Genomic DNA, 26,122 nt, shown 5'->3' on the forward strand with positions numbered 1-26,122 from the left:
AGCCACGTTTCATCTTCAATGCCCTTGCTGATGGAAGGAGGCTTGCACTCAAAATCTCACAATACATGAGATACATTTCTTTAAAAATCTTTTTTTTCTCATTTTGTCTCTCATAGTGACTGACTAAATACTTTTTTTCCCCACTGTATGTATATATATATATATCACCATGCAGTGTTCCTGTGCTCTGTCTCTCTGGGTTCTGATCCATGAGTCTCGGTCTACACAGCGTCTTTGAAGTCAGTCCAAATCTACAGAGTGCTCGCAGTAATTATCCGTGCCGTGTTTTTCTCCGCTGTTATTCAGTAATCGCTGTAAATTGACTGGAAGTGAAAGACTGGGTCTCTGTCTCTCTCTGTGTCTTCAGTGAGAAGCTCGGAGCAGGACGTATGAGGAGCTATCTGGACTGTACACTCAGAGGAACTGCTAGGTCACCGTCAGAGCATCGCACTAAAGCACACACACTCTCATCACTAGCTCATGCAGTGACACACAACAGGCATGCTGGTGTGGCTGAAGGACTGTGCAGATGTGTAACTGGTTATGCAGTACTGTGGTGAGAAACTACATCCCAATGGGCCTCATTCAGACAGCACCCCAGCGGCTTTACCGGGACGTTACGTTACGTTACTGCGATCATAATTAAATGATGTAAAACCTGTTCATTTGGCCAAATTTGTGTTTTCCTTATTCTCTATACTTTAATAACTCAATTTAACAGATAACAAAATATTAAATCTAATAAATTGAGTTAATAAATATAATTTATGACATGTCATATTTAGGTTGTTGTTTAAGATTAGTTTTTTTGGATTGTCATTTGACCGGGGGGCCAAAACTTTTGCACAAAAATCCTCTCATTAGTAATTCATTCAGATACTGACTGGCAACTGGTTCTGCATGCACACGTACCTTTGAGTTTGTTATGCTCAGAGTCTGCAGGGAAGAGGCAGTCGGGGAAGAGCTTCGGGAAGGTGAGGCCTGCGTATTTAGGCCGGTTCTCCACATAGTTCCTCACCGTGGGCTGGAGCTTCTTCATGAACTCGGGAGATGGAGTGCCGAGCTGTTCAATCACCTTGTTCCACTGATCGATATCTGAGTAGAACCTCAGTTAGGGAACAAACGCACACTCTCGGCCCTGTGCTGCAGTGCTGGAACTCAAAATCAGTGGCTCTGCTTTCCTAGAACTTAAGAATCTAGTACATTTATTATAATATGACCTTTTTAAACATCTAGAATTATTACAGTACATCTCAAATGTAATCAGAAATGACATGTTTACTCATTTTCTTTGAGTGTGTATGCTCCATGGAGAAGTTTGTGGCTTTTTTACGATTGAAAATTTGACAAAAAACAACAAAAATGTGAAGAATTTTGGACCAAATTCTACTGAGACCCTGATCACACCCTGCATTAACACGCGTCCCGGGTGATCCAATCACCTCAATCCAATAAGTAAACAGCACAAAGTCCAGGTGTGAACTGAGTACAGGTCAAAGGTGGTCGTCCTGGACGGCAAAGCCCCGCCCACGTCAACTGTGTCACTGCCCCAGCCCGAAAATATGTAAATCCTCTCCCAGCCATTCATCAGCTGGGCTAACGGACAGCACTAACAGCCATGAATCCATAAATCCATTCAGTCTCTTTACCTTCTTTAAGTAAATGGCCGGCCGCTCATCCAGCCCGACCTGTTAGAAGACTGACCTCTGGGGTCCCCTTTACCTGCATCAAACCAGCTGCCACCCACCAGACTGACCACCAGGCTCCCCTGCCACCCATGTCAGACCAGCTGCACACCCTCCTACCACTGCTACCTGCCTAATGACCATGTTCAAACCTAAATGGACTCTTAACTATCTGCACTATTAATATCACCACTATTACCCATCATTCCTCTGACCATCACTGCCATGACTATATTAAGTTATATTATGATTATGATCAGAGCAGTTCAACAGTTTAGATGGTTTGGTCATTTTTATCAATAATTTATAAATAAGTTCTGATCAGAGGAGGACGGGTTGGGTCCCCCTTGTAAGTCTTGGTTCCTCCCAGGGTTTCTTCCTCCAGCCACAGTGGTGTACAAGTTCTCTTATAAGCTGCTTTATGACAACGGTAGTTAAAAAATAAATATAATAAATGAATTGAATGTGATATTTGTAGTATTACAATAAATGACTATATATATTATATATGAAATATAAATAAAATATAATAAAAGTATATACTATATAAATAGTAATAGTGTCTTAAATAATACACCCCATTAATATATATATATATAAAGCCCTGTATTTTGAAAGAACAGCACTATTTCAGCCGTTCTGCTGGTCCTCAGGTTGGTCCTCAGGTTGGTCCTCAGGTTGGTCCTCAGGTTGGTCCTGTCCTTCATGGATAGATACAATAGACCAAATCTAACTGAGGAGCTCCAACATCATCACACGCCTCAGCTCCTCAGGTGATTTGTGTTCCTGGCCCGTGGCATGGTCAGGACTGATAGCAGGGTTAAAACTCCATCTGCGCTCAAATCTTTTATTAAAGGGAAGTGGAAGCTTCCTCTGATCTCCCAACTGATCCGGGTCTTTGTAGAGCCGGTCTTCAGGCCTGGTGTGGTGTGGCTGTCTGTATGATCACCAGAAAGGCGGTGAAGAAAGTGGGGCTTTGATCGTCATAGCTAACCATTACGGTCTGCAGTTGTTGACAATTTTTTAAATAATTTTTGTCCCTCTGACAAAGGCTTCACACACACACACAATCACACACACACACAATCACACACACACAATCACACACACAGCTATATTACCACCAATTCTGTCACCTCACACAGTACAGTGTTTTCTAATCCGTAGAAATCTGGAGTTATATGGTTTGATGTAGTATTTAAAAGTAATTACTTAATTAATTAATTAGTACTTTTAAGTTAACTCAACTTCGTTTAAATCTTAAACGGTGAGAGAGTGTTTCATGTGATGCTCGCTCTACCATTTCACACTGGTCTTTAATGTGAGCTGAGAGGGAAACCCAGTCCTGTAGCTGACCAACACGGATCAGAACCAGTTTAAATACACAGCACGTCTAAACATGACTGGACTGTATTAACGAAAACTGCTACTAAAGGTCCGTACCCGCTAAAGCGAGCTCATTTGTACACAGATGTGGCTATATCAACACCATGTGGTATGGAGGGGGCGCGTTGACGTCACGTTCCCGCTGGAACACGCCTCCTTTAGTCGGACTGAGTGGTAAAGCAATCCGCACCCCGGGTGCAGCGTTTATTAGGACAGCAGGACTCGGGTTTAACGGCAGCTGGACTCGACAGCGACCCAGCCACATTACCAAAGAACCAACGGTTCATGGACAGTGATGTGTAGCCAGGAACGTCTAACAGCTAACTGAGGCTCAAATCGCACCTGTTTAGAGGATAAAGCCTCATATCTGACAGCACAGAGTCGAGGGGACGGTCTTAGAAAGGTTTTTTTCACTGTTTTCAGCCTCATTCAGTAGACTGGCTCATCCAGATTTGCTTGCTTTCCCTTTTACTTGAACTACAGTGGGCTTGTTGTCACCTCACCGCTCAGTGAGCTCCCACATGTTTCAGTACCTGGATTCCAGCTGTTTCTGTGAACTGCAGCAAATCCATTAGCTTCTGAATTCCTGCTGAATCAGTTTGTACAGTCAGTCGCACAACTCGGTGGGCGTGGCCACAGTGCCACCCGCCACCTGTGACGCCACGTGAATACCCTCTATTGCGTCCAAATCTCTAGATGGTAGAGACGGACATGCAGGTAGTGTGTGGGACGCTGACTACTGATGTTTTTGCTTATTTATTTATTTATTTATTTTTAGGTAAAAAGGGAAAGAATTCGTTAAAGATTAAAAGAGCTCGTCATGCTAAATTGGCAGTGGATTTCTTCAAATGATGGGTAAGGGTAAACTAGCTAACTAGCTAAGACTTGACTGTTTTTGAGTTCACTGGGCAGCTAGCTGATATGCTAGCTAGTATCTCGCTGCTCGGTGTCGTAAGTGACGTGAATGTGCATTTGCACATGTGGTATGTTGGTTGTCACGTATGACCAGCGGTCGAGTGGTCATGCATAGATTATCAAATGCATAGTGATGCAAATAATAGTAATGTTGCCAAGCCCTTAATCCGGTAACACCTGGCTAGTGAACTACAATTCCCACAATGCTGCATTGTCAGACATCACTTCATCGCAGTACTTTCTTACACGTATTTTTATTGGGGGGGGGGGGCGCTTTAATATAAACACATTAACTGTATGTTAGTACAGGGGGGAGCTTTGTGAACGGTTACAGCTCTGCTTAACGTGTAATTAACCCAGTGCTCAGCCTCACACTGAGCTTTACACCCAGCCACTATAAACTGGGCCACATCAGCACCCACCAACTCCCTCTCCAGCTTCATCTGCATTGCTAATGTCGCTCACTCTTTAACAGAGACCCTCCTAATGCCTCTATTGTCCCGTTTCCGTTCTGTCTGTTACTCTCAGTCCTTCAGAGCTCAGAGAGTTAGAGGAGAGGAGAGGGAGAAGTGGGATTAATAGAGAGAGAAAGAGAGAGAGTGAGAGATGAGCGAAATGAAGGATTAAAGAGAGAGAGAGAGAGAGAGAGAGAGAGAGAGGATTGAAAAAGAGAGAGAAAAAGGCGTATCCTCCTGCCGGGTGGATGATGGTGAGCTTGGTGAAGGATGGTGGAGTATGGTGAGGTTGGTGGAGGATGGTGGATGATGGTGGACGATGGTGGAGGATGGTGATTTTGGTGAATAATGGTAGAGGATGGTGAGCTTGGTGGATGATGGTAAATAAAGGTGGAGGATGGTGAGGTTGGTGGATGATGGTGAATAATGGTGGAAGATGGTGAGGTTAGTGGATAATGGTAAATAAAGGTGGAGGATGATGGTGAATAATGGTGAGGTTGGTGGATGATGGTGAATAATGGTGGAGGATGATGAGGTTAGTGGATAATGGTAAATAAAGGTGGAGGATGATGGTGAATAATGGTGGAGGATAGTGTGGTTGGTGGATGATGGTGAGGTTGGTGGATGATGGTAAATAAAGGTGGAGGATAGTGAGGTTGGTGGATGATGGTGAACATGGTGGAGGATGGTGAGGTTAGTAAATAATGGTGGAGCATGGTGAGCTTGGTGGATGATGGTGGAGGATGGTGATTTTGGTGAATTATGGTAGAGGATGTGAGCTTGGCGGATGATGATGGAGGATGGTGAGGTTGGTGAATAAAGGTGGAGGTTGGTGGATGATGGTGGAGTATGGTGAGGTTGGTGGATGATGGTGGAGGACAGTGGAGGATGGTGTATAAAGGTGGATGATAGTGGAGGATGGTGATTTTGGTGAATGATGGTGGAGTATGGTGAGGTTGGTGGAGGATGGTGGATGATGGTGGACGATGGTGGAGGATGGTGATTTTGGTGAATAATGGTAGAGGATGGTGAGCTTGGTGGATGATGGTAAATAAAGGTGGAGGATGGTGAGGTTGGTGGATGATGGTGAATAATGGTGGAAGATGGTGAGGTTAGTGGATAATGGTAAATAAAGGTGGAGGATGATGGTGAATAATGGTGAGGTTGGTGGATGATGGTGAATAATGGTGGAGGATGATGAGGTTAGTGGATAATGGTAAATAAAGGTGGAGGATGATGGTGAATAATGGTGGAGGATAGTGTGGTTGGTGGATGATGGTGAGGTTGGTGGATGATGGTAAATAAAGGTGGAGGATAGTGAGGTTGGTGGATGATGGTGAACATGGTGGAGGATGGTGAGGTTAGTAAATAATGGTGGAGCATGGTGAGCTTGGTGGATGATGGAGGATGGTGATTTTGGTGAATAATGGTAGAGGATGTGAGCTTGGTGGATGATGATGGAGGATGGTGAGGTTGGTGAATAAAGGTGGAGGTTGGTGGATGATGGTGGAGTATGGTGAGGTTGGTGGATGATGGTGGAGGACAGTGGAGGATGGTGTATAAAGGTGGATGATAGTGGAGGATGGTGATTTTGGTGAATGATGGTGGAGTATGGTGAGGTTGGTGGAGGATGGTGGAGGATGGTAAGCTTGGTGATGCTGATGTTTGATGGAGGATGTTGGAGGTGTTTATTTCCAGGCCAGTTAAACACACAGAGAGAGAGAGAGAGAGAGAGAGAGAGAGAGTGAGTGTGTGTGTGTGTGTGTGTGTGTGTGTGTGTTTAGCACATGACTGTAGGTACCTAGCAACACAGGGCCAGAATATACGTTGCTAAGGAGTAGAGCACAGCAGGAGGGCGCTCGGTCACCCATGGGAAGTCACATGACTGATCTTCTCTCAGCTTCACACGCTACTACATACAGAACACCACCACCACATTACCTCACCCTCCACCCACAGAAGTACAGCGCCGCGTTACACCACCTTCACATGTTCAACCATTACTAATCAGCCTATCAGCCCCCTCCACCCCAGACATTCTGTGACCAATCAGAACAAAGTCAACCTTAAAGAGAAAGTCCACCCCACTTTAAAATTCCTACATAATACAGAGATGAGCTCAGTCGGGGGGGGGGGATCACTAATAAATTGCATTCAAAGTTGTAATAATGAACAATAAACATGTCGTTACCACCCTGTTATGCAGATTATTCAGTGCTGTAGAACCTATACACTATATGGACAAAAGTATTGGGACACGTGCTCATTCATAGTTTCTTATGAAATCAAGAGGATTAAAAAGAGCTGATCCTGCTTGTGTTGTTGTAACTGTCTCTACTGTCCAGGGAGGAAGACTTACTACCAGATTTCAAAGCATTCCCATGAATATTTGATTGCATTCAGCCACAAGAGTGTTAGTGAGGTCAGGATGTTGATTGATCACCACCCCACTTCATCATCATCCCCAACTACTTCCCAACTCATCCGGAAAGTACTGGATGGAGCTCAGGTCTTAGAAATTTTGAACACAGCAAATAATAAGCAAACTCTACCGTGTGTGTGTGTGTGTGTGTGTGTGTGTGTGTGTGTGTGTGTGTGTGTGTATAGGGTGTAAATGTGAATGGAGGCGGCAGAAATGAACGGAAAGGGGAAGGATACGATCAGTTCCTGGGAACAGCACACTCCCTCTGATCAACTCTCCAAAGATACAGCCCACAGACCACATGTCCACTGCAGCACACACACACACACACACACACACACACATGCACATGTACATACACACACACACAAACACACAAATGACTTACAAACAAACAGCACTGGCTAAAGTGGCTCTAAAGTGACTCACAGATCCACAGCCAGACCCACACTCCACGTCCAGGCCAGGGAAGTGAGTTGTGTGTTTACTAATGTAAAGGTCAGTCTGACGTTCTCTGAGGTTTAAGACTTTCCCCTTTGAAGATAAACCCAACCGCTAGCAAGCAACAATAGTTGGGTATATACACCAACCAGCCATAACATTAAAACCTGCTTGGTGAAGTGAAAAACCAGTGGTTCCAGTGGCTCTATCGGGCAGTGAGTGAACGGTCAGGTCTTGAAGGTGCTGAAGCAGGAAAAATGGACAAGCGTAAGAATCAGAGACACTTTGACAAGAACCAAACTGTGATGTTCTAGATAATGACTGGGTCAGAACATCTCCAGAACATCAGGCCTCAGGTCTTGTGGGGTGTTTTCAGTATGCAGTGGTCAGTACCTACCAAAAGTGCTCCAAGGAAGGAGAACCTAAAGGGCCCAAGGCTTATTGATGCTCATGGAGATCCACCTGGACTTAAAGGATCTGCTACTGAGTCAGTCTTGGTGCCTGAGACCACAGCAGGACACCTTCAGAAGTCTTGTGGAGCCTTGGGCACCCATGATCTAAGGTTCTCCTTCTTTGGAGCACTTTTAGAAGGCACTGACTGCTGCAGACTATTAAATATGACAATAGGGTATCAGTATCTGTTCCTTATTGTTCTTAAGGAAGCTGAAGTCTCTTTTGGGAGGAGCTTAGCTCTTCCAGTCTCTCCATAATTCAGACTCTGTTCATACCAACATTATAGAAGCCGGACGACCCAGACAAGTTTCTGATGTTTCAATGGTTTACGTGAAAAAGTGTTCTTCTTCTTCTTCTTGTTCATAAATTTTTACTGCCCAGAAGCTCGTTTCCATCAAACAATAAGAACATGATAAAACGCTGTGCATTTTTAGTCCCCTAATCCCATTACTGTAAATCCTATTTCTACAGTAGAAGCTCCAGATCTCATCAGAACAGATGCAGCTGAACATAAATACAGTAAAAAGGAGAAACAAGAGCTTCTCATTCTGAAGAAAGAAAGTAGCGAGATCTTGTCGGTGAGCTAGTCTGAAGAACAGAGCTCGGTTCCTCCAGGGTTCTCCTGGACGCCCCCCAGTCCAGCCAGCACAGCGTGAAGGATGTGTTCACCTCCATCAGCAGCAGCAGCAGCAGCAGCAGCAGCAGCAGCAGCAGCAGCAGCTCACCTGATTTACCACCAAACCAGGTGTTGATCTGAGGAGAACTCTAAATAATACTAGACTCCATGAGAGAGGAGAACTTTGGAGATGTTCTAATGATGAACACAGTGATGGAGAACCACTGAACCACGTTCTGTAGGGGTGTAATTATTAAAACTCAGACCCCTGGCTCTGGCCTACAAAGCCAAGACTGGACCAGCCAGCCCCTCCGTACTTGATGGCGATGGTCAAAAGCCGATCTGCACCAAGAGCCCTTCCAGCTTTAAGTACAGCTCGGCCCGACCCACCATCCTTTAAGATCCACGGAAGACGAGCGTCCAGACTTTTTACTGTCCTGCAACGAAGTGGTGGAACAAACTTCCCCTGGGTGTCCGAACAGCAGAGTCCAACACTCACTGTCTTCAAATCCAGACTGAAGACCCTCCTCTTCTGAGAGGACTTGGGTGAAGAGTAGAGTACTATGGTCTCCATATTGACTTGTGTTTAGTAGAGTCTAAGATTAGAGGATCTGAATTTTACTCTATTTAAACTAGCTGAGGTTCTTCTTCAGTAAACAGTAAAGCTCTGTAAGTCGCTCTGGAGAAGAACGTCTGCTAAATGCTGTAAATGTAAATGTAAATTATGAGCTTTACACTCTGATTCAGACAGGTGTCATACATATATACAGTACGTCGTGTGTATGAGCAGATCTCAGTAATGCCCAGTGTGGCTACTAAGGTTCAAAACACAGGAGATTGACCCTATGAAGGTGTGTGTGTGGGTTAAATGGTTATGGCTCTAGCTTAAACTAGAGTTAATGACTCTTTACAAACCGGTCCTGAATTAGCTGCTCTCGTCCCCCTGATCAATGCAGTAAGTGTAGAAACACACGTGGAGAACAATTAGAGGCGAGATAAGCACACAGGCCGAGGCCTCAGCCTTCCGCTCAGTGAGCCGTCCTAATGAAGAATAAATCAAATGCTTCCCTTCTGCTTTTAAGTGTGTTTAATGTGCTTAAAGGGGAGCTGCTGGTTTTAATGGAGGGGAGGTCAGGCCTCCTCATTAGAAGTAATTGTGCTGTGCTTTTAGTTTTGGAGAAAAGCAGGAAAGCAGGTTTTTAACAGGCCTTGCTCTTCGAGGAGCTCTCCGAACGGGCAGCAGGGTTCATTTAGAAAGCTTTGACTCTCTCATTTAAGGGAGATGTGCAAAAGTTCATATATATATATACTCCTTATTTCCATATATTGCCCATATAACTATATATTTTATACACCGGTCAGCCTTAATATTTACACTACCTGCCTAATATTCAGTAGGTCCCCCTAGTGCCACCACAACACATCTGACCATCCCAGGCATGGACCCCACAAGAGTTTTTTCTGTGACACCAAGACCAATATGCTGTAAGTTGTGAGGTGGGATCTTCATGAGCATCAATTAAAGCCTTGACCACGACCCTGTCATTGGTTCACCGGCTGTCCACTGCATACTGGGACCACTGAAACACCCCCACAAGACCTGCCTGATGTTTTGGAGATGTTCTGACCCAGTTGTCTAGAACATCACATGTTCTTATGCTTCATCACTTTCAAAAACTGACTAATATGTAGATCCACCCCTTGACAGACAGGAGCCACTGGAACCAGATCATCAGTGTTGTTCACTTCAGCTGGAAGTGGTTTTAATGTTATGGCTAATGTTATGGCTTTCTCAATAGTGTAAATCTGGTTGTTCTTTAGATTGTGCCTAATTTCAATATTATGATGAATGCACCAATAGAAATACTACAAACTTCAATTTCAACACTTACACTGATGCTCATTTAGGAAAAACACAGCGCATCCAACAAGAGCGAGAGCCTCCTCCATCTTCTCTACAGCAGTAAAAACATGGAGGCTCACAGAAAGCTCTGCTGATGGATTCTAGACCCTGACCCACCCTCACTCCTCTCTGGAGGAGCATTTACACCAGTACACACACTCAACCAGTACAGTTACACCAGTACACACACACACTTAACCAGTACAGTTTTACTAGTAAACACACTCAGCCAGTACAGTAACACCAGTAAACACACACACACACACACAACCAGTACAGTAACACCAGTAAACACACACACACACTCAGCCAGTACAGTAACACCAGTAAACACACACACACACACAACCAGTACAGTTACACCAGTAAACACACTCTGAACCAGTATTTGTACACCAGTAAACACACACACTCAACCAGTACACTTACACCAGTAACACACACACACACACACTCAACCAGTACACATACACCAGTAACGCACACACACACACACACACACACACACACACACACACACACTACCAGTACATTTACACCAGTAAACACACTCTGAACCAGTATTTGTACTCCAGTAAACACACACACTCAACCAGTACACTTACACCAGTAACGCACACACACACTCAACCAGTACATTTACACCAGTAAATACACACACACACTCAACCAGTACACTTTCACCAGTAAACACACACACACACACTCAACCAGTACAGTTACACCAGTAAACACACTCTGAACCAGTATTTGTACACCAGTAAACACACACACTCAACCAGTACACTTACACCAGTAAACACACACACACTCAACCAGTACACTTACACCAGTAACACACACACACACACACTCAACCAGTACACTTACACCAGTAAACACACTCTGAACCAGTATTTGTACACCAGTAAACACACACACTCAACCAGTACACATACACCAGTAAACACACACACACTCAACCAGTACACTTACACCAGTAAACACACTCTGAACCAGTATTTGTACACCAGTAAACACACACACTCAACCAGTACACATACACCAGTAACACACACACACACAACCAGTACACATACACCAGTAAACACACACACACTCAACCAGTACACTTACACCAGTAACACACACACACACAACCAGTACACTTACACCAGTAACACACACACACTCAACCAGTACACTTACACCAGTAACGCACACACACACACACACACACACACTACCAGTACATTTACACCAGTAAACACACTCTGAACCAGTATTTGTACACCAGTAAACACACACACTCACTCAACCAGTACACTTACACCAGTAACACACACACACAACCAGTACAGTTACACCAGTACACACACTTAACCAGTACACATACACCAGTAAACACACACACACTCAACCAGTACACTTACACCAGTAACACACACACACTCAACCAGTACACTTACACCAGTAACGCACACACACACACACACACACACACACTACCAGTACATTTACACCAGTAAACACACTCTGAACCAGTATTTGTACACCAGTAAACACACACACTCACTCAACCAGTATACATACACCAGTAAACACACACACTTAACCAGTACACATACACCAGTAAACACACACACACTCAACCAGTACACTTCCATCATGCCACTGGAGTGTCCACTAGGGGGCCTGTGGGAGGCGGTTCATTTGTAGATGAGCTGCTTGGTGTGTTATTGGGAATATTTCCGGCGGTTTGATCAGTTATCAGCCTACAGCTGTATCCCCACACACACTCAAGCATATGTGGACAACACTCCCACAGATACACACACTGCAGGCAGCACGCCTCCAAACATCCCAATTAAGTGAGTCATAAATATTCACAGAACGGGGGGGATGCAGGGGGAGTTTGGGACGGGTGCTGCGGCAGTGAAGGATTCCCTGCAGGACAGCAGCCCTGCTCAATTAGTCCTGCACTAGTCCTCACTGCAGCCTCGGCCTGCCTAATTAACGGCCTTAAGAAAGGCTGCAATTAATGCATTCTGCGCAGCCGCATCCCCGCAGTCCCGACATTAAGTCTCCTCACGCTCACAAAGCCCTTTCCACCCAGTCACTGCTGGAGGAGGAGAAGTGAAGTCAGAGAGTATAGAGAGGATTCCCACCGAGCGCTCCTTACCTTCAGATGCTCAGTCTCTCATAACAACGCCGTTAAAGTGCAGCACACTCAGATGAATGAGCTGGAAATGTCATCATAATTACACCCCAAGTCCGTTTAATGGCCCGGGTGACTGGAAACCTTCACAAACTGGGAATATAAAGTGGACCTGGAAACTCCAGTCATGTGTTGACTGACGGACCTAACCTAACGACTCAAGACCCTTAAGACTCGTAAAATTGAATCCATCAAATAAGACCTTTGGTTTTAACCTTCCGTGTGTGACAGTGTTGGGAATAACATAAGGTTAATGTTTACAGAGCACTGCATTATGGGTATTGTAGTAATTTTTTTTTTTTTGAGTGTTTTTCAGTATAAGAATAAATTACTCTTAATTTATGTACTATGAAATATTCAGTATCCACTATGAATTTATTTAGTATCTACTGCAAATTTGTTCAGTATCCATTATGAATCTATTCAGGGTGCACTATGAATTATTTAGTATCTACCTTTAATTTTTCAGTATACACTATTTAATATTTTGTATTTACTTTGAGGTTTTCAGTATCCACTATGAATTATTCAATGTCCAGTATGAAATATTCAGTATCCACTATGAATTATTCAGCATCTACTATGAAATATTCTGTATCTGCTATGAATTATTCATTTTATCCACTATCATTTATTATATTCTATATTCATTATGAATGATTTTATATGCACTATGAATTATTCAATGTCCAGTATGAAATATTCAGTATACACTATGAATTTATTCAGTATCTACTGTAAATGTGTTCAGTATCCAACATTAAATTATTCAGTATCTACCATATATTATTCAGAATCCACTATGAATTATTAATAATAATGATACAGAAACTACATTGAATTCTTTAGTATCTGGAGGAATAGTTAGTGGATGTGAAGGTATGTGTGTATGAGAGGGATCTCACTCTAGTCTACAGTAAACTCCAGTCTCCTGACTGACTCCTCTGCAGTGCAGTGTGGGCTCAGTTCAGTCTGGAGGAGTTAATTTAACACTAAATGAGTTAATGTAATGGGCATGGTCTGATTGCGTCCAGTGGCTTGGCAGGATTAGCGATGCCCACACATGTGAATACAGATGCAGAATAGAAGACCAAACTGAAGAGCAGAGTGTTATGAGGAACCAGCACTGATGCACCTTATCTTAATATTCAATAATTCATCTTAAAAATATATAACATTTAAGTTTAATTATCGGATAAATACTAGGAATTAGAATTTTATTGAATTTTGGATATTATTTAATATCTACTAGATTCTATTCAGTATTCTCTATGAATTCTTTAGTATCCACTATGAATTTAGTGCCTTTATTATACTGCTCTCTTGTTTGATTTTGCTGCTGTAAAAACTGACTTTCCCCGTGGGATAAATAAAGTGATCTATCTATCTATCCATCTATCTGATTTCTTCAAAATCCACTGTACCTTCTTCAATATCCACTATGAATTCTTTAGCATCTATTATGTATTCTTCAGTATCCACTATGAATTCTTTAGCATCTACTATGGATTGTTCAGTATCTACAATTAATTATTTATTATCCACTGTACCTTCTTCAGTATCCACTATGAATTCTTTAGCATCTACTATGGATTGTTCAGTATCTACAATTAATTATTTAGTATCCACTGTACCTTCTTCAGTATCCACTATGAATTATTTAGCATCCACTATGAATTCTTCAGTGTCCACTATGAATTCTTTAGCATCTACTATAAATTCTTCAGTTTCCACTATGAATTCCTTAGCATCTACTATGGATTGTTTAGTAGCCACTATGAATTCTTTAGTATCTACTATTAATTCCTCAGTATCCATTATGAATTCTTTAGCATCTACTAATAATTCTTTAGTATCCACTATGAATTCTTTAGCATCTACTATGGATTGTTCAGTATCCACTTTCAATTCTTTAGTATCTACTAATAATTCTTTAGTATCCACTATGAATTCTTTAGCATGTACTATGAATTATTTAGCATGTACTATGATTCCTTAAGCGTCTACTATGTATTCTTTAGCATCTATTATGGATTTCTTAGTATCTACTATTAATTCTTCAGTATCCACTATGAATTCTTCAGCATCTATTATGTATTCTTGAGTATCCACTATGAATTCTTTAGTATCTACTATTAATACTTCAGTATCCACTATGGATTCTTTAGCATCTACTATGTATTCTTTAGTATCTACTATTAATTCTTCAGCATCTATTATGTATTCTTGAGTATCCACTATGAATTCTTTAGTATCTACTATTAATACTTCAGTATCCACTATGATTTTTTTAGCATCTACTCTGTATTCTTTAGTATCTACTATTAATTCTTCAGTTTCCACTATGAATTATTTAGTATCCAACATTTTTTATTAACTAATATTGATTATTCAGTATGTACTGTAGATTATTCAGTATATACTATGAATTCCTCAGTGTCCAGTATGAATGCTGTAGGATCTACTCTGGATTAGCTATAATTATGTGCAATTCAGTATCCACTAGAAAATATTGATGTCTACTTGGAACTGTATCAGTTGGCTTGTATGTTGACTGTGTAACGCTTGTCCAACCAATGCCCTTGTGTTATCATATATATCATTATAGTTATTCCTAAACTCATCGCTCTAATAACAGCTACAGTAATGCTACATAACCTTCTACAGGATTCCCAAAAGTATAGGGAAGTATAGGATGACCACATGTGTTATGGATAACTACAGGAGTCTTATGCTGAGAAATAATTCTGTAAGAATTATCTATCATTTTTTTGGAGGTAGGAATATTTGAGCTGGTAAGGATACAGTCCCGTCCAGGGAACAGGATTTTGTGGCGCACCATTTCCCCCATAATGCACCCGACTGACCAAATATCCACTGCAGGCATGGAAGCAGGAAAAGAGGAGAGAGAAAGAGAGATGGAGGAGGTTAGCATTAGTACAAGCGTGTCATCGGTGACATTTCTAGCGTGTGAGGTCTCTAAAGCTGGGGTTATTTACACTGCAGAATAATTAGCGGTGGTGGATCAGTTCACACAGAGACTAACGACTGTTCCACTGATTAAAGGAATGAAACCTCCAGCAGTGTGAGCATGGCAGATAATCTATATCCTGACCCCCCCATACACACACACACACACACACACACACACATGGGAACACAGAGTGTTTGCCCATACTGAATTAATAGAGTGTATGAGTCACACACACACACACACACTGCTAGCAAACACTGGTCTCCAACACTTTCCACAAAAAGCCTAGAGATCTTCGCTGTCTGGAGTTATGAGGATCTGCAGAGGAACTGAAGCGACTGTATTCAAATGTGTCATTTCCATATGAAAAAATTATTTACCACCCAGGGATTTATTTATTTCTGCCATAACAAACCAGTGTGTAGAGGTGCATCAATAAATCTAATATTCTCTATGGTGTGTTTATATATATATATATATATATATATATATACCTATTTTAGCTTTAAATATAATTTTAAACATAATAAACATAAAAAGTATTATGTTAAAATGTCCAAAAAATATAATTTTTACATTGACTTCTACTGTAAGTTAATAAGCTTTGCCTTTTCCTGTAAGGTGATGATATATGTGTATATTACGCACATCTATATAACATTAGAATAAACCCAAATAAACAAAAAGTCAGTGGCCAGTGAGTGTCTGCCTGTAATTAACTCTATATAACTTTAGAATAAACATAAATAAGCATAAAGTCAGTGGTCAGTGGGAGTGTCTAACTGCAAATAATTCTATATAACATTAGAATACACAAAGTTAGTGGTCAGTGAGAGTGTCTACCTGTAATTAACTCTATATAACATTAGAATAAACCCAAATAAACATAAAGTCAGTGGTCAGTGAGTGTCTACCTGTAATTAACTCTATATAACATTAGAATAAACCCAAATAAACATAAAGTCAGTGGTCAGTGAGAGTGTCTACCTGTAATTAACTCTATATAACATTAGAATAAACCCAAATAAACATAAAGTCAGTGGTCAGTGAGAGTGTCTACCTGTCTAATGTGTGTAAACTTTAGGGTAAGGTGTTTTGTTCAAATGGAAATTAGAGACACGTTTAAATCAATTGAATTCAGCTCGCTCAACACTGCCTTTTCTGCGGGTTTATGTGTATAAAATTATTATGTACATAATTCATTTCCAGCCCTATAGTAAAGATCCATTTCAGTTCCATATAAGTTATATATTTATATATTTGATGTATTTTCACAGGTAATGTGTTCTAACATCACACACTTTCAGACAATAGCTCAACTGAGGGGTCTGGGGGGGGTGCTAACTGCAGGCTTGCTGACAGTCTATTTTGCCCAAGGCTTTTATGTTGTTTAACGAGGCTGTGATTAATAAAACACAAGCGTTTTACAAACAGGCTCAGAGGCAAAGTATGGAAACTGCCATCAGATTCATTTACATCCGTTTGCTGTAGTTTTCTTTAGGCATGAAACCAGTGTTAGACAGGCAGTTCTCCTGATAGGTGGCCTTTTGGCTGGTGTGAGCCCTACTGTGAAACTCAACCCTGAGAAAAAAGACTCTATTATTATCCAGTTTACTTCACACCCTGTGAAAACGCCAGCTGCTCTATACAGTGTGACCCTGCTCCTCCTCCTCCTATGAAATGGCTGTGATGGAGGTTATCTGAGATTAGTGAGAAGTATTTCAGGCATGTTTTTCGTACCGTTCTCCTTGTATCCCATCCCCAGGATGACCTCAGGGGCCCTATAGTACCGGGTCACCACGTAGGGCGTCATCATGAAGCTGGTGCCCGCGGTCCTCGCCAGCCCGAAGTCCAGAATCTTCAGCGTACAGTCTGACTTCACCACGATATTGCTAGGTTTCAGGTCCTTCAGGAAGGAAGACATTCAGTAAATGATTGAGATGTTCATTCAGAGGCCTGGTACCAACCCTGCTTATAGCACCCCTATAAAACCACTGTGCAACACTAATGCATGCAGAGTGTGTGTGTGTGTGTGTGTGTGTGTCGCTCACCCTGTGGATGATGCCAGCGGAGTGTAAGTGTTTGATACCACACAGCATCTGGTAGAGCAGGTAGGACATCCTCTCATGGTCCAACTCCATCTGAATCACCTGGCACAGGTTAGCATCCATCAGCTCCATCACCAAGTACCTACACCCAGGAGAGAGAGGGACAGGGATTGTGGTATGTTAATGCTCATTGATGGATGGATAGATAGATGGGTGGATGGGTAAATTTAGGGGAGAATGGATAGGTGGGATGGGTAGGGGAATCGACGGGTGGGTGGGTGGATGACTGAATGAATGGATGTGTGTATGGATCAATACCGGAATGGATTTGATTGACTCCCAGACAGATTCTTGCCTGATGGATGGAGAATTGGCTGGATGGGTGGGTGAGTGACTTCATGGGTACATGAATGGATGGGAGGGATGGATGGATGGGTGAATGGGTGGATTAATAAATGAGTAGACAAGTGTGTGGATGAATGGCTAATTTACTGGATGGGCGGATGGGTAAATGTATGGGAAAATAGATAGATAGATTGATTGATAGGTGGGTGGGTGAATGGATCAATTGATGGATGGATTGATTTATAGATGGGTGGGTGAATGGATGAATTGATGGATGAATTGATTGATAGGCGGGTGGGTTAATGGATGAATAGATAGATGGATGGATTGATTGATAGGTGGGTGGATGAATGGATGAATTGATGGATGAATTGATTGATAGGCGGGTGGGTTAATGGATGAATAGATAGATGGATGGATTGATTGATAGGTGGGTGGATGAATGGATAGATCGATTGATTGATTGATTGATAGGCGGGTGGGTGAATGGATGAATGGATTATTTGCTGGATGGGTAAATGTATGGGAGAATGGATAGATGGATGTATTTATTGATATCGGTGGGTTGGTGTGGCGCAACAGATAACACCACTACCTGCTAGTGAGTTATCTCACCTCGTGGGAGACTGGGGTTCGATTCCTGGTCTGGGTGACTATGGGTGCTGCTCTACACCAATTAAGAGTCCTTGGGCAAGACTCCTAACACTACATTGGCCCAACTCTGTAATACCAGTAACCTTGTAGGTCGCTCTGGAGAAGAGCTTCAGCTAAATGCCATAAATATAAATGTAAATGAATTGATAGATAGGTGGGCGGGTGAATGGATGAATTGATTGATAGATGGGTGGGTGAATGGATAGATGGATGGATTGATTGATAGGTGGGTGGATGAATGGATAGATGGATGGATTGATTGATAGGTGGGTGGATGAATGGATGGATGGATTGATTGATAGGTGGTTGGGTGAATGGATGAATTGATAGATGGATGGATTGATTGATTGATAGGTGGGTGGGTGAATGGATGAATTGATAAATGGATGGATTGATTGATAGGTAGGTGGGTGGGTGAATGGACTTTGCACTGCTTATAAAGAGTGTGTGTGGCTACATTGGGGTAAAGGAGAGGTTGTAGAGTTTTACTGGACCTTTTGGTCACATGCTCGGTAAATGCTCGGCTTTGAAAACGAGGGTGACCCTCAGGGTGCTTCTGAGTGAAAATAAAGGTTGATTGATAGATGAGTTGTTCTATAGTTCAGAAAGCCCTTCATGTCCGGGTGTCCAGACCTCTGACTGGTACTCCATATCCTAATTGCTCATTGTTATTAGCCTGCTCTGGTGGTTTCTCCTGCTGGCCGCCCGGTTTGGCTCCGTCTCTCGACTGAGTGACACAACTTCATTCTGGTCTTCATCTCGGCACAAAGAGACGGCTGTGGATCGATGAGGATCTTTACATCCTCTTATGCTGAGAATGGAGCCACTGATTAATGACTGTGAACCAGTCAGCAATAATACTGAAACACAGCACCTCACACTGCCTCCACTGTAACACCGCTCTCCTTTACGTCCATTCATTTAGATTATAGCTGTGATACACTGCAGACATCAGAGAGGGATGCTCAGGCTTCTAGGCCTAATGACTCCAATCATTCCTGGGAAATAAAACCAGTGCTGTCCTAATGTTCGTATTTCACTGGAAACCAAACCTTTTAACCAGGGATTTAAATCTTGGTACCGTCCAACAGGAACTGTCCAATCAGGGTGTTTCTTTCTGTGGTATCCAGGCAAATACAGCTAAGCAAGCTCTTCCATTGGTCAGTCCAATCCAGCTAGACTCCTAAAGGTTCTCCATACCAGATTGCTCATCAGTGTAATTTGGTAGTTTGGTATTCTCCTTGCAAGCTGAGACACATTAGATTTTAGACGTATCTCAGTCAGTAAATACACTTTAAGGACAAAAGTATTGGGACACCTGCTCATGCATTGCCGCCAGTTCAGTGGTCGTCCTTCGTTGGAGTTTACTTTTGCTAGGTGCTGACTGGCACCACAGGAGCCACTGTACCCAGATCATCCGTGTTATTCAGCTGTCAGTGGTTTTAATGTTATGGCTGGTGGGTGTAGGTTTACAGCTGGGTTTAATGGTACAGTACAATGACCCTCATAACTCTACATACTACATACTAAAGTCAGGGTCAGAATCCAGATAGAAGAGGCTGACCGGGCATCAGTGTTAATCTCGTCACTATTTACTGTATTCTTGGACTCAAGGGACAAAAGTATTGGGACACCTGCTCAAGGGTATCAAAGGTAGTAAAGAGCTAATCCTGCTTTTGTTGGAGTAACTGTCTCTACTGTCCAGAGAAGAAGGCTTTCTACTAGATTTTGGAGAAGCATTGCTGTGAGGATTTGATTGCATTTAAACACAAGAGCGTTAGTGAGGTCAGGATGTTGGATGAAGATCATCACCCAAATCATCCCCGACTCATTCTAAACGTACTGGATGGAGCTCCTCCACCATCATTCCAGAGAACACAGCTCTTCCACTGCTCCACAGCTTCTCATTGCTGGGGAGCTTTACACCCCTCTATTAGCCCACGCCTGGCATTAGTCAGCATGATGCCCATAGGTTCAAGATCTGCTCCAGAGAGTCCTATTCTATTGGCAGTACTTCTTCTCTACAGGGACTAGACAAGCTGTGTGTTTGTGTGCATTTGCATGTCAGTGTGCATTTTAAGTGGTTGGTGTGGCACAACAGATAACACCACTACCTGCCAATGAGCTACCACACCACATGGGAGACTGGGGTTCGATTTCCGGTATGGGTGACTATGTATGCTGCACTACACCAATAAGAGTCCTTGGGCAAGACTCCTAACACTGCATTGGCCCACCTCTGTAATATGAGTAACCTTGTAAGTCGCTCTGGATAAGAGTGTCAGCTAAATGCCATAAATGTAAATGTAAATGTGTCAGCAATAGGTGCAACTTAAAGTAGCCGAATGCACTCATTAGGAGCGATGTCCACAAACTTTGGACACATAGTGTATTATGTTGAGCTGAGCTGAGTAAAGCTCGCAGTCACTCTGTGTCCTCTGTGTGAGGCAGTGTTTCACTACCAACACCAATCGATCCCGCTCTTGATTAAGTCTGTGAGGAATAAATTAGTGCGCCAGTGTCACTGCGCTGTGACACACACACACACACACACACTCAGGGGGGAACAGAGTGTCAGAGCAAACACACACCGAAACACTCCTGCCTCCAGGCTGACAACTGTTTTCACATATGAACAGTCAGTGTTATCTGTCCATGCGAGGAGTGAGTGGACATGGTGAAAGGTCTTCAGCTTGATTCATCTCATCACTGAGAACTGCCTGACATCCCATCCGCTTATATGTCCAAATATTTGTGGACACCCCTTCTAATGATTGCTTTCAGATACTTTAAGCTACACCCATTGCTGCTGACACAGATGTGCAAATGCACGCAAACACACACAGCTTGTCTAGTCCCTGTAGAGAAGTACTGCCAATAGAATAGGACTATCTGGAGCAGATCAGCATGATGAAGCTATTGGCTCCATGCTGCCTAATAATGCCAGGCGTGGGCTAGTAGAGGGGTATGAAGCCCCCCAGCAGCATTTAGCTGTGGAGCAGTGGAAGAAGAACTGTGTTCTCTGGAATGATGGTGGTGGAGCTCCATCCAGTTCTTTTGAATGGAATAAAGGGTGGTGGTGATCATCCAACACCCTGACCTCACTAACACTCTTGACACTAAATGCAATCAATCAAATTCTCACAGCAATGCTCGTCCAAAATCTAGTAGAAAGCTTTCTTCCCTGGACAGTAGAGACAGTTACTCCAACAGTACACTAATAAACTCTTTTAATGCCTCTGATTTCTCAAGAAAAAATGGTTTAACATGTGTCCCAATACTTTTGTCAATTTAGTGTATCTGGTTTGACATTATCTCGCCCCTGGCCGAGAGCTCCAGATTCCTGCGGGCAGTCCAGCGACACCCACTGCATGCTCAATTAGCCGGCAAGCGGTGAAGTGAAAACGGAATGGAATGCTTTGAAGTGTTTATGGGATCAATACTGATTACCTTCCCATGCTAAATTGTGGTCAAAAGTATGTGGACACCTGCGCTTCCAGATTTTCTTTGAAATGAAGGGTATTAGCCAGGGGTTCGCCCACCTTCACTGCAATAAGAGATGTTACTCTTCGGGAAGGCAGTGTACTAGATGGAATTGGAGTTGGAACATTGTTGTGAGGAGGATTTGATTGTATTCAACCAGATGAGATCATCAGTGAGGCCAGATCGTGATGATGGATGATGGATGATGTTCTGATACTCGAATTCATCCAGGATGGAGCTCCATCACACTATCACTCCAGACCTGCACCTGTCTGTGTGTTGGTGGTGGTGGTGTGAGGAAGGTTGGAGATCTTTACTTACACATCCTGGAATTCCTCTAAGGACTTCTGTGGCGTGAAGACGTTTAATAAGCTGATGATCTGAAAGGGAGGACAGAAAAGAGAGTCTGGTTAAATAGGAGCTGGAAAAAAGCCAGCAAGACTGACTACACTACCCAGCTTCCCCCACTGCTTTATTCCCCCATAATCCCTCTCTTCATCATTCTGCTGTTCAGAGAGGGAGAATAAAGCAGAGTGACACTGATCAAGGACACTGCTGATTCATGACGGAGAGAGAGGGGAGAGAGCGAGAGAGGCAGAGTGAGAGAGAAGGCAGTAACAGTGTCAGAGAGAAGAAATGTATAGAGAGAGAGAGAGAGAGAGAGAGAGAGAGAGAGCAATAAAATGAAGAGAAAGGTCAACATAGAGGAGAGGAAGAGAGATAATGAAAGAAAGAGAGAAGGAAAGAACAGAAATATAGAAAGAAAGAGATCAAAGGCGAGATTGAAAGAAAGAGAGAGGGAAAAACAGAGATAGACAGAGAGATCAAAGGAGAGACAGAAAGAGAGATCAGAAGAGAGAAATGGGAAGAAAGAAAAGATGGAGAGGATTATATATAGATCAAAAGAGAGACAGAAATAAAGGGAGAGGAATAAAGATTAAAGGAAATACAGAATGAAATAGAGAACAAAGGTGTGGTGGAAAGAAAGAGAGGAAGAAAGAAAAAGAAAAGGATCAAAAGAGAGATACACAGGAAGAAAGACAGATCAAATAAGAAAATGAAACAGAGACAGAAAGAGACATGAAAGGAGGAAGATGACTAAATAGAGATCAAGTGAGAAGTGGAAATAAAGAGAGAGGAAGAAAGATCAAAAGAGATAGATAGAAAGAAGGAGATAAAAAGAAGGAAAAAAAGGTAAAAATTAAATGAAGATCAAAAGAGAGATCAAAACAAAGAGAAAGGAAAAAAGATGGATCAAAGGAGAAACAGAAAAAGAGAAAGCCTAGTAAAGAGAGATCAAAAAAGAAATGGAAAGAAAGAAAAGAGGGAGAGGATAAAATCGATCAAAGGCGAGACAGAAATAAAAAGAGAGGAAGAAAAAATTCATGGAAAAAGGGGAGATCAAAGAAGAGATGGGAAGAAAGAAGAAAGAGATCAAAATGGAGAGAGAGAAAAGAGTGAGACTGAAAGAGAGAGAGGGAGAGAGACAGCAAGAAGAAAGAGAGAGAGAGAGAGACAGAGAGAGAGAGAGAGAGAGAGAGGAAATGGATGGTACATTACGGCGCTGTGAGAATTAGGATCCATGCAAAATTTGCAAAACTGCCCAGAGGCTTTCAGTCTCTCTCTCTCTCTCTCTCTCTCTCTCTCTCTCTCTCTCTCTGTCTCTCTCTCTCTCTCTCTCTGTCTCTCTCTGTCTCTCTCTCTCTCTGTCTCTCTCTCTCTCTCTCTCTCTGTCTCTCTCTCTCTCTCTCTGTCTCTCTCTCTCTCTCTGTCTCTCTCTCTGTCTCTCTCTCTCTCTCTCTCTCTCTCTCTCTCTCTCTCTCTCTCTGTCTCTCTCTCTCAGTCGCAGTGTCTGAGGCTTGGCTGGGCTGCTGGCCACGCTGTTGATTTCATGCTGCTGTTTACAGAGAGAGGAGCGTGAAAACAGGAGGAAACGTCCGCTAATCTACCAATTAATCCACCAATCCAGACCTAATGACTCACTGCGCATTCTCCGCCCCCTGCCATCGCCTGAATCAGGGAACCGGGGAATCAGGCGAGTGTGAGGTTCTACAGCAGATCAGATTCACTGAGTGGAGATTAACAGAATTCCCTTCTGTAGCGCTCCTGTCACGGCAAATCCCACATCCCAATGCCATCCAGAGAGCCATGAGACCACAACGGATTTCATATCAGGAACGTGCAGAACACGCAGAACATGCAGCAGTGGAAAATGGTGGAGTTTGATGGAGAAGGATGGTGTTTAATGGACTATCGTGGGGTATTTAGACAAGGATGATGGCTGGTGGATTTATTGGTGTGTAGGGGAGAATGATGGTGTTTGAAGCGAGGGGTGGGGAACAGGGGGTGGGGAGCAGGAGGTGGGGAGCAGGGGGTGGGGAACAGGGGGTGGGGAACAGGGGGTGGGGAGCAGGAGGTGGAGAGCACGGGGTGGGGAACAGGGGGTGGGGAACAGGGGGTGGGGTGTGAGCATTATGCCCTCTACTCACGTTTTTGTGATTGACACACTTCATTAGCACCAGCTCTCTGTAAGCTCGCTTGGCGTGGGTCTGGTTCTGGAAAGGTCTGCTGAGCTTCTTGATAGCCACATTTCTGTCAAGGACGGCATCATATCCCGCACTGCACACACACACACACACACACACACACACACACACACACACAGTGAGAACGAATGAGAGCATGTTACTGGAATGACAAACCCACCACAGGAACAGCACAGTGATGACGGCTCCAGTTTGTAATTTGATATGAAAACTCAGCTCAGAAACCAGGTGGGAAGATGTTTCATTAGGATTATTATAAATGATTATGGAGTCTGATGAAGAATGATGGAGTTTGGTACAGAATGATGCTGACTGTTAAGGAAAGATGGTTTTTAATGGCGATATGGTGATGTTTGATGGAGGTATGGTGGTGTTTGGTGGGGTATAGTGGTGTTTGTTGAAGGTATGGTGGTGTTTGATGGAGGTATGGTGGTGTTTGATGGTGGTATGGTGGTGTTTGGTGGAGGTATGGTGGTGTTTGGTGGAGGTATGGTGGTGTTTGATGGAGGTATGGTGGTGTTTGGTAAATGATGGATGATGATGGCATTTGATGGATAACGTTGCCTGATGGAAAATAACAGTGACTGACAGAAAATGATGCTGATGTGACTGTACTTGATGGAGAATGATGATGGAGAATGATGGTGTTTGGTGAAGAATGATGGTGTTTGGTTGAAGATTATGGTGAATGATGGAGAATGATGGTGTTTGATTGAAAATTATGGTACATTTTGGAGAATAGTGGTGTTTGATGGAGGTATGACAGTGTTTGATGGAGGATGATAGTGTTTGATGTAGGTATGGTGGTGTTTGGTGGAGGATGAGGATGTTTGGTTGGTAATTATGGTGTTTGGTGGAGGATGATGGTGTTTGATGGAGGTATGGTGGTGTTTGATGGAGAACGATGGTGTTTGATGGACAATGATGGTGTTTGATGGAGGATGATAATGTTTGATGTAGGTATGGTGGTGTTTGGTGGAGGATGATAGTGTTTAATGGAGGATGGTAGTGTTTGATGGAGGTATGGTGGTGTTTGATGGAGGATGATAATGTTTAATGGAGGATGATAGTGTTTGATGGAGGTATGGTGGTGTTTGATGGAGGATGATAGTGTTTAATGGAGGATGATAGTGTTTGATGGAGGATGATAGAATTTAATGGAGGATGATAGTGTTTGATGGAGGATGATAGAATTTAATGGAGGATGATAGTGTTTGATGGAGGATGATAGTGTTTGATGGAGCATGATAGTATTTAATGGAGGATGAAAGTGTTTGATGGAGGTATGGTGGTGTTTGATGGAGGATGATAATGTTTGATGGAGGTATGGTGGTGTTTGATGGAGGATGATAATGTTTGATGGAGGTATGGTGGTGTTTGATGGAGGATGATAGTGTTTAATGGAGGATGATAGTGTTTAATGGAGGATGATAGTATTTAATGGAGGATGATAGAATTTAATGTAGGATGATAGTGTTTGATGGAGGTATGGTGGTGTTTGATGGAGGATGATAGTGTTTGATGGAGGATGACAGAATTTAATGGAGGATGATAGTGTTTGATGGAGGATGATAGAATTTAATGGAGGGTGATAGTGTT

General features: G+C 42.8%; 1 protein-coding gene across 4 annotated transcripts in view; it reads right to left on the bottom strand.

The window, feature by feature from the left end:
• Positions 1–26,122, bottom strand: part of mapk10 (mitogen-activated protein kinase 10) — a 129,532-nt gene that overhangs the window by 33,578 nt on the left and 69,832 nt on the right. For all 4 annotated transcript variants that reach the window (XM_072661773.1, XM_072661775.1, XM_072661774.1 and 1 more), the window contains exons 4-9: positions 24,467–24,596; positions 22,299–22,357; positions 17,499–17,637; positions 17,188–17,353; positions 15,279–15,350; positions 913–1,095 (exon numbers count right to left, since the gene is read on the bottom strand). In XM_072661773.1, coding sequence (XP_072517874.1) covers positions 913–1,095; positions 15,279–15,350; positions 17,188–17,353; positions 17,499–17,637; positions 22,299–22,357; positions 24,467–24,596 — 749 coding nt within the window. The remainder of the gene's footprint in view (positions 1–912; positions 1,096–15,278; positions 15,351–17,187; positions 17,354–17,498; positions 17,638–22,298; positions 22,358–24,466; positions 24,597–26,122) is intronic.

The sequence above is a fragment of the Salminus brasiliensis genome, chromosome 18 (assembly GCF_030463535.1).
Source record: "Salminus brasiliensis chromosome 18, fSalBra1.hap2, whole genome shotgun sequence".
In the NCBI taxonomy this organism is placed as follows: domain Eukaryota; kingdom Metazoa; phylum Chordata; class Actinopteri; order Characiformes; family Bryconidae; genus Salminus; species Salminus brasiliensis.